Below are 9,548 nucleotides of genomic sequence, written 5' to 3' on the forward strand. Positions count from 1 at the left end.
CTTAATTCTGTATTTTTTGTTAATTTTCCCATTGCTGTCTCTCGTCACATTGCCAGAAACCCTCCTTGATAATCCACCGTGCATAAACATTCCTAATTTTACCCACAATACAGCCTAGCAGACGACAAACTTACAGCATTGAAAGTCGTGGTAATGCAGTAGGAGTTAAGACAATTGTTAATATGTAGGAAAGAGCTATCCGAATTATAACAAATGATACAAAATCTTTACACTGAACACTAAAATTTAAAAAAATTAATATCCAGAATGACAAAAATGAATAAATTCTAAGAACAGATATATATATATTAACAATTTCGATATATATCGATTGAACATAAGCATGAGGAAAGTCCTGTTATTTTAACCTAATTCATTAAATTTCGGTATACGACACATGAAATGAGAATAAAAAAAATAAAAGTATGTGCGATAATTAAAATAATATATCTGTATTTTTAATTAAATCAAAACTAGTAAAACGAAATTACCGTGGGTCGAAGGCGTGTAAACAAGGTTTCAGTGTCAAGGTCAGGGAAGTTTGTTTGAGTGTAAGTAGCGTGCGAGTGGAAAGTGGGAAAGTGGAACCCGTTGCGGCCAGCGGCAGGCGTGACGGAACTCGAGCTCGGGAGAGTGCAGGATGACTTCGTGGCCGGCGGACGTGGGCATCTGCGCTCTGGAACTCATCGTGCCGTCGCAGTACGTGGACCAGGCCGAGCTCGAGTCCCACGATGGCGTGCCCCCGGGAAAGTACACCATCGGCCTGGGCCAGTCCAAGATGGGCTTCTGCACCGACAGAGAGGACATCAACTCCCTGTGCATGACGGTGGTAAGCAAGCTTATGGAACGACACAAAGTAGACTTCTGCAACATCGGCAGGCTGGAAGTAGGCACCGAGACGATCGTCGACAAATCCAAGAGTGTGAAGAGTGTGTTGATGCAGCTGTTCACCGACAGTGGTAACTACGATGTCGAAGGGGTAGATACCACTAACGCCTGCTACGGTGGTACGTCTGCTCTGTTCAATGCTGTTTCCTGGGTGGAGTCCAGCGCTTGGGATGGCCGCTACGCTCTGGTGGTGGCCGGAGACATAGCCGTGTATGCCAAGGGGAATGCCAGGCCCACGGGTGGGGCCGGAGCGATAGCCATGTTGATCGGGCCCAACGCCCCGCTCGTGTTCGACAGGGGTGTCCGAGCCACCTACATGGCTCACGCTTACGATTTTTACAAACCGGATCTTTCATCCGAATATCCGACCGTTGATGGCAAACTATCGATACAATGCTACTTGAATGCACTAGATAACTGTTACCAACTGTACTGCAAGAAAGCCTCCAAAGTCTTCCAAAATAATTCTACGAAATACAAGGTGGAGCTGCGACATTTTGACGCAGTCTTGTTCCACTCACCTTACTGCAAGCTGGTTCAGAAATCATTGGCTAGGTTGGTTTTGAATGATTACGTGAATGTTTCGGAGGGAGAAGTGGCTTCCAGGTTCCCCGGTCTGGAGCAGTTCAAAGACGTGAAGCTGGAGGAGACGTACTTCGACCGCGATGTGGAGAAAGCCTTCATGACGTTCAGCAAGGATGACTTTGAGAAGAAGACGAAGGCCTCGCTGCTGATCGCCAGCCAGGTGGGCAACATGTACACGCCGTCTCTGTACGGGGGGCTGGTGTCGCTGCTGGCGAGCTGGCCGCTCGCGGACCTGAGCGGCAAGCGCGTGGGCTTGTTCTCGTACGGCTCGGGACTGGCGTCCTCCATGTTCTCGCTGCGCGTGACGGGCGACGGCCCCGCGCTGCAGAAGCTGGTGAGCGGCGTGTCTGGCGTGACGGAGATGTTGGGGGCGCGCAAGGCGGTGAGTCCCGCTCAGTTCTCGGAGATGATGGAGCTGCGCGAGAAGAACCACCACCAGGCGCCGTACACTCCTCGGTCATCGCCGGACACGCTGTTTCCTGGGACCTGGTACCTGGACCACGTGGACGACAAGCACCGCCGCTTCTACAAGCGCACCGCCTCATAGCAGAGGGGCGGCTTCCACGCTCAGCCAACACAGCTCATATTTCCCACGGCCACTTGCAAGCATTGTTTCACCAGCTGTTCCTGTCGTGGTTCTGCTCCCACTCACGCCTGGGCCGACCACTCGCTCACCCACGAGGCGATCATGCTTCAACTCCCCCCGCCACCCCTCGTCGTTGCCAGACGCTCATTCATCGAGGCTGCCTCTTCTGTTCCAACTGGCCAGTTCTACGCATCAGGCCCTAAGCTGGGTTTCCTGTTGCCTTCAGCTGTGAAGGCACGGCAGATTAATGATATTCAAATCATATAATTGAAAAAGGTGCCTGATAGTATGTGTCATTTTGCTGGTATATACTGTTAATAATAGGTTTGTTTTACTCAGTCTCTTTTTGACCTTTTAACTCTCGGGCACCCTGCACGTTGTACTTGCCGGAAGCAGTATTACTGGAGAGAGCGAGATGCTCCGCTCGAGGCAGAGTCGCGAGGGCAGGTCGTCTGCTGGTTGTTTCTGCGCGATCATCTACTTCTGTGTGTTCGTAACGTTCAGGGTATTGTGATTTTTAACAAAATAACTTACGTATCATGTTACAAATGACAATAATGTTGCCATATTTATACCTCATAATATTTTGAATAAAGTATTTTCGTTAAAATATTTTTCATTTCATTTATGTGGAGCATATTCGTATTGACAATCTTATTTTAAAACATACATTATAAATTTGTTAAGGTCTCATCATCTGTGGCATGATATTAGGTATTGCCTGAGCAGTTTCACCCTCAGACAAATTCACAATTAAATTTTTTATTTTTCAAGATGTCTGCTATTGTGACATGCAACAAAAAAACCCAAGTTGTTCTCTTTGCTTATATGAGAGTTCCCAACTCTTTTTGCGCTAGGTTTATTTGCTCCTAACTCTTAAACTCCTGGGGGCAAAAGAGACTGCGAGTGAAACAAAGCCTGTATCTCCTGCTATTCATCGTGATGTACAGCACACTTCCTTGTTGGTGATGTGATGTGTTGCTGTGTTGCTGTGTTGCTGTGTTGCTGTGTTGCTGTGTAGCTGTGAGAGTTTATGAACACCATGTTGCCTTGTTGAGTCGGTGATTGTCATGTTTACACAACTAAGACTTGCGGGTACTCCTAGCAGTGGTACCAAGTGAACACAGCTCTCTTGCGACGGGGCTGATGCCTGCTCCAGCAGGACACCTCGGTTCAGACTTCACGTGGTTTCTGTAGCTCCGAGCCGCTTAGGTACAGTATTCTCTGGCACTGGACATGCCCCGACAGACTTGCATTCAGGTAGTTCTGGGGAATATGGGTTTTGTTAATGAACACAACATGTCCGAGACTGTCAGGTAGATTTCAAAGAAAGACTATCTATTGTAGCCATTACCATAGTGGGAATTCCGGAAAATATTTACTTTGTTTTTTGATTTGTGGAACATAGACCCCTAAACCATCGTCATCCCGAATGTGTGTTTGTGTATGTATGGGTATATGTGTGTGTATACACACACTTGCATATACATATGCATGTGCGTAGCTTCTTATTTACACTATAACTGCTACAATTTTGCACAAATCACGTACTGGAAAAGATTTTTCGAAAAAGAAAAAAAATTTATACAATTCCCTTACTTAATATGAAAAATATTGCATCTGTATGAAGTTATATTTTCTTAGAATAATATCAAAATTGGTTGTAAAAATAATTTTTTGATACAACCAACCGTAACTGCGAGGTGTGGAAAAAGCAGGGATTGATGAACAAGAAAAGTTGCATTACTTACATACCATATACACTCTCAAATTTGTTTGTATATTATTTTAAACCTTCTAAATTTTATCTAAAACTTTTGTCAAAAATAAATTTTGATACAACCAACTATTATTACGAGGTATATAGCTAAGGGTTATAGGGCAACAAAAATATAACTTCTTTAGTAATTAAACTATCAAATTCATTGCAAATGATTGTTAACATCCAAACATTATTTATAACTTGTGACAAAAAAATTTTTTTTATAATGCAAACTATAACTGTATAGTTTTAAAGAAACAGGTGTTGAAATTAAAAAAAGAAAATCATAACTTTCTTACTATTTACAGTATAAAATTCGTAATAATTATTGTTAACCTTCTAAATATTATCTTACCTTGGCCCAAAACTAATTTTTTTTTGACCATTTGTTAGTGCAAGGGATACTATTGTGTTTGAAGGTTAAAGAAAAAGCAGTGTAGTAGGATATAGAATGAAATTTGTTCAAAGTTATTCTGAGCTGGATGCATTGAATTAAATACATGTGTAACATTTTTGCTACATGGAGCATGAGATCATTTGGAATGTTGTGTACATGAGTTTTCTAAATGTTCCAGAACAAATAGGTACTTTGAATTGTAACTGTGCCAAAAAGTTTTTTTTTTTAAAACAGTAAAACTCACGTGTATTTTTTCTTGCTTATTACATTGTTCTGAATTAACTTCTCTTGGCACAATTCCCAACGAACCTTGCCTGGTGTCATATTCAGTGAGGTCGCCGAGGTGGATTAGGGGCTTTACTGTTGTTGTTGAGCAACATGTCGTGCTTTCAAGTGTAACATTTGCATGCACCGTAACTGTGGTGCAGTTTTGGATTCGAATCTAACTTCTCCTCAGTCATTTGCACTGCAGCATTCTGTTTGATTGGTGGTGTCTGTCCAGAGAGAACGAGAGAGAGAGAGAGAGAGAGAGAGAGAGAGAAAGAGAAAGAGAAAGAGAAAGCTCTTGAATGAAATGCAGTCAACAAAGCTTGATCCTGTTGCATGTGAGTTCTGCCTGGGATGTTAATATTACAAATAGTTTATAATATGTTATCATGGCGAGTCGGCATTTGTCAGTATTACATTATTTTAGTCTAGTGAGTGATCAGGTTGTGCAGTTGCAAGTACACCAGACGTGCTGGAGACAAGTGCAGTTGAGACTGTCTTGCTGGCGGGGAGACTCGGGTTTGGATCCAGGCTGAACTACACAGCCTGCGCCTACATTCTGCACAGGCATTTCATTATGTACACAGACAACTGTAAGGCAAAACAAGGTATGAAATATTTGAAACTTTAAGACATACTCTTGCATTTGTGATGATCATTATCGTATTCTGTTCAGTCCCAATAGGTGGTATGTATTTAAATTAAAATTATATGATGTCTTAATTTTTCTCATGGCTTGTATTGTGAGATAATTTTCCAAGAAAGTTTCCTTTCGGCACTTGTAGATTGTCAGAGGTGCTGTGTTCTTGGCTGTCCGATGTAACATGTGATGACAGTTACTAATTTATGCAGTCACTTTCAGCTCCGGGTTTCAGCTGTCAGCATTGAGGTCATTGCGTTGTTAATTTAGCCCGCACATTCATCTAGCTGTCACGTGGCTGATAGTTGCTTTGTCTTGCAACATACCACATTTCACTCAGAAGCAGCTGCTGGTATGCTACATCCCTGAATGATTCCAAGCTTGTGCACATGCAAGGAGAAAACACCGTGTATTTCCCAACACAAACGTGTTTGAACCTTGAGGGATGAAGTCAACTGGTAGAGCAGACTCCAGCACTCTGCTCGGTGCTCGCGAGGTCTCTGCTGCTCCGAGCGCGCAGACATCCCGTGTTCACTCGACGCTAGCAGCGGTTCATCCAGAGTGTTGTCGACCAGCATAGGCTTTGTCATGTTTGGAGAATTAAATATTTCATTCCTTTACCTAAGGCTAATTCTAATTGTCTTTTTAATACTGTACATGGTATGCCTCCAGTAATGACTGAAGTACAATTACGTGTTTTATTTCTATTTGTTGGTTGGTCTTTCTCGAATGAGCGGTTAAACGATAGTCATTGCTGCTGGAACGTGTAGCTCCGAGACACCGCAGTTTGCACCTGCTGCTGTGAGGTGGCTGAACCGTCAGTGTGTCGCAAGTTCCCCTCGCGATGCGGTGTTGTGTGCAGAATGAGTCAGGTCACTGGTCGCTTGTAAGAGGAAATATTTATGTGTTAGGCCTGTGGCAGTGCAAACATTGTGTAATCGAGTCTTTTCATTTTAATATTAAATTTTATGTAACATGTTAATTAGGTATATTTAATTCAGTAGGGTTATTAATTAATTCTAATACTTTGTTTTGTAAAACTTGGATTTGTATTACGTGTTGTATGTTGGCAGCAACTCTTGACACAAAGAGCAGCTGTTGGTGTATCTCCCCATTTGCAAGTCTTATGTAATTGACGTGCAGATAAAGAAACATGTTCCTTCAAGAACGTTGTTAAGTCTACGGACATTCTTGCTATCTGACAGTTCACTGACGTGCGCTCAGAGATATGGCTGCTTCGAGCGCGGTAAATTAAGTAACTCCTTCCTCTGTTGTCACTGTGCATATCAGTTTTCTGTCTTGGCCAGAAAGCCTAATTTTCGGATTATTTTAAAACTGTATTTTTTTGCATCATTACATTTTAAATTCTTGAATGTTTTCATTGAAATTATAATTCTAAAATTTTTTTATTATTATACTAAAAGGAAATCATTTTTAATAATTGTAGGTTTAGTGATAACTAAAGACAACGATAATAACTATATGTATATTTTTACTGACTTGTTACTTTTTTAATTGTGTTAATAAAGCATGCAATATCCTGTTTTTAGATATTTATTTGTGAAATTGCAATTTTAATTATTTTACATTTTTTAAAATTTATTTATAAATACTATTTAATTACACATATTAACAAATATCAATATGTACACCTGGCTTTGTGGTTGTACATGTGATTGTTACCATTTTATTTTGTACAAACAAATCTATGTATTTTTTTTTAGAGTGCAGTAGCTGTGACTGTAATGCATGTTGGTAGTTATAGTTCCATCATTCCTGGCTTCAGATGTAGCCGTGGCGCGGAGCAGCGTCCTACAAGTTGTAGGAGGCCACAGTGCTCTTCTATAAAACTCTGTGATATTGAGCTGTAAGGGCAGTGTTCCAAGACACAAGTATAAGGGTTAATGCGTGAATATGCCACACCTGTTCCTTGACTGTATTCCCAGTGCACGATAGGACATGGCCAGTCCCAACAGATTTTGTTGTCCTATCCGTTGTCGTTCTGTTGCCCAAATTCGACGCATGTGCAGGCTCACTTGTTCAACGCATCTGGCACCACTCACTTGTATATAAACATTTTTAGGATCATTGGAGGACATGTGTGTCGGTGTGCCGAATGAAACTTTATGATAGCGAAACTATCCTGGAATACATTTTGTACACTTTAATGGTCGTAACAACAAATAATCGCAACTTTCAAAGTACTTAAGTGAATTAAAATTACACAATTTAATTAGCATGAAGTATCTGCTTTCTGTCGGATTTATGGCGTAACAGAAGTATCGATGGTTGCCAAACTTCCGCTAGAATGCACTGAAATCAGTTTCTAGCCACGTGCAGGGCACAGTTGCTTTTTCGTTACCTAACAGGGATTCGATGTGAACACGTTCTGTAATACAGCCTGTGAGGATACAGTTGTATCCCGACAAGGCTACCGCACCCGAATGTCTTGGAATGCTGCTCAAGTCACATTTTGTACTATTCAACAGAAGTTTTGCATTCACTCCATTGAATGTTTGGCAGCACATTTTAAAAATTTATAATAATTAAAACAAAAACTTTTTCAACAGCAAAGGTTCAAACGAAAGGAAAATGCGTGAGGTGATGCTGCGTGCACCGCTGCCTAGAACTGCTGTCACGTTCACGATGGTCCAGAGTGATGCGAGATGCCGTTAAGTGACCGAGTGTTGCTCACTACTTGTTCCATGCAGATGATCTACTGTATTTTATAACTGAAGTATTAAAGATAATAATCATTTCACAATTTTATTGTTCCTGTGTTATTTTACGTGTTAGCAATCTCTATAAAAATTACTGAACGACAGAGTGGTGCTTTATTTGAGCGCAAAGTTGAACGTGTTGCAGTCCCAGGCCGGGCCCCACCGGGATGTGGTCGGAGAGAACCCAGCCTCGCGAAACCTCGTGCCAGAATAGTCGGGTCTGTGTCCAGTAGTAAGTGTGGACTCAAGCATTATTGCATTAACTACTCTCAATTCTGGTCATTTTCCTAGAGTACTTCTCTGTGAAGGAACTCGTATGCTGTATCTCAATGCTAGCGCCTGCCTCTCATTACAGCTTCTTAACACATATCGCAAAAAAGCTTCTCGTAGACTATAGTCTCAGTGTAATAATTTAGGTGTGATTTTCTGATGCATTCCACACCAGTAAAGCCCTAGCCGTTATACTGCAACCACGTGAGCTAGATGCCAGCACAGCTAACTAACAAGCACAAAGCTTGTATCAGGCAGTTCTCAGCACACGATTTTGGACGTCCCATTGTCACGAACAGTGTGACATGAAATTGCCTTCGTTTTAAATGATGAACACAAGTCAAGTACTGAGTAAAAAATTTAACAGGATAGATGTTTCACCTTAGATGGACTCTAGTTATTTCATTCCTGAAACTTACAGAACAGTAGTTCTTTACGAAATTGCTAGTCGGTGGTAACCAAGCATACAGAAGGCACAGAAAAGCTGGTGATACGCTACAACAATGTTTGAGGCAACTATTTAGAAAAAATAGTCGTGGTATTATATGTGCTGTAAAATAAGTTTTCTTAGATTATCTTAAATAAAAATATTTAGAGAAACAAATGTTCTGTACGTTCTGAATAACCCTCGTGGTTTACAACATTTTGTTTTCAATTTCTAAACTTTCAACATGATATCCAGATGCTGTGTGTTCAGTTTCAAGCTCCCCAAGCGGCGAGTGTTGCGATGGGATCGAGTGTGTGTGGCTGCACACCCCTCCTCACCCCCCCTGCTGCTCGGCCTTCAGTCTTCGAAGGACAGTCGGTTGTTTTAAACTCGCATGTGGAGTAATAGAGTCCAAGCTTCTTGCTCGACTGTGTTTATCCCACGCGGCCTCGCGACGTCGACAAGCCGCAACATGTGGTGTCGTGGTTTACACAGCCCGCAGTTTGCTTGCCTGGTCGCATGTCCTTCGCCGCCGCGGCACGCCACGTGGCCGAGGGCCACACAGCCTGTGCTCTTCAGTCGGTCTTCCTGCAGTGTTGCGCAGTTAGTACAACAAGACTAGCAATACCATTTGTTTACTTACATAGGAATTAAAATAAATGCTCTTGTAACACAAAATAAAAAGTAATAATTGGGGGGTAAGATACATGTGCGGGAAGTCCACATGCGACAGAAGTGAAACTTTTTGCTTATATGTATTATTATTAGGTATAGAAAACATGATTCTCTTTGGCTGAGGTCGCAGACAGAATACATGCAAGTGTGCTGCGCCATTTCCACCTCTCTCCTGCCTTCTCCCCCTCCACGTAACTCAACTATTCCCTTCATGCGATCAGAATTTTCTTGACTCAAAAAATGTAGTCCCCTCAGCAAAGAAATATTCCGAAGGCTTTGAACACAAATAACCCAGTGAGATGAATAAACATGGGCTGACGCGCCGTTCCAA

The 9,548-nt window shown here is 42.0% G+C and overlaps 1 protein-coding gene across 1 annotated transcript; it reads left to right on the plus strand.

Annotated features, from left to right (window-relative positions):
• The first annotated feature begins 328 nt into the window (after window positions 1-328).
• LOC134530063 (hydroxymethylglutaryl-CoA synthase 1) lies at window positions 329-7,889 on the plus strand. The gene has a single exon (XM_063364614.1). It carries the CDS (start codon window positions 641-643, stop codon window positions 2,018-2,020), a length of 1,380 nt encoding a protein of 459 aa, XP_063220684.1. The 5' UTR covers window positions 329-640; the 3' UTR covers window positions 2,021-7,889.
• The last annotated feature ends 1,659 nt before the right edge of the window (window positions 7,890-9,548 follow it).

The sequence above is a fragment of the Bacillus rossius genome, chromosome 3, assembly GCF_032445375.1.
Source record: "Bacillus rossius redtenbacheri isolate Brsri chromosome 3, Brsri_v3, whole genome shotgun sequence".
In the NCBI taxonomy this organism is placed as follows: domain Eukaryota; kingdom Metazoa; phylum Arthropoda; class Insecta; order Phasmatodea; family Bacillidae; genus Bacillus; species Bacillus rossius.

Bases quoted from the DNA above. Each gene is read 5' to 3' on its own strand.
- LOC134530063 (XM_063364614.1), top strand. From the start codon at position 641: ATGACTTCGTGGCCGGCGGACGTGGGCATCTGCGCTCTGGAACTCATC.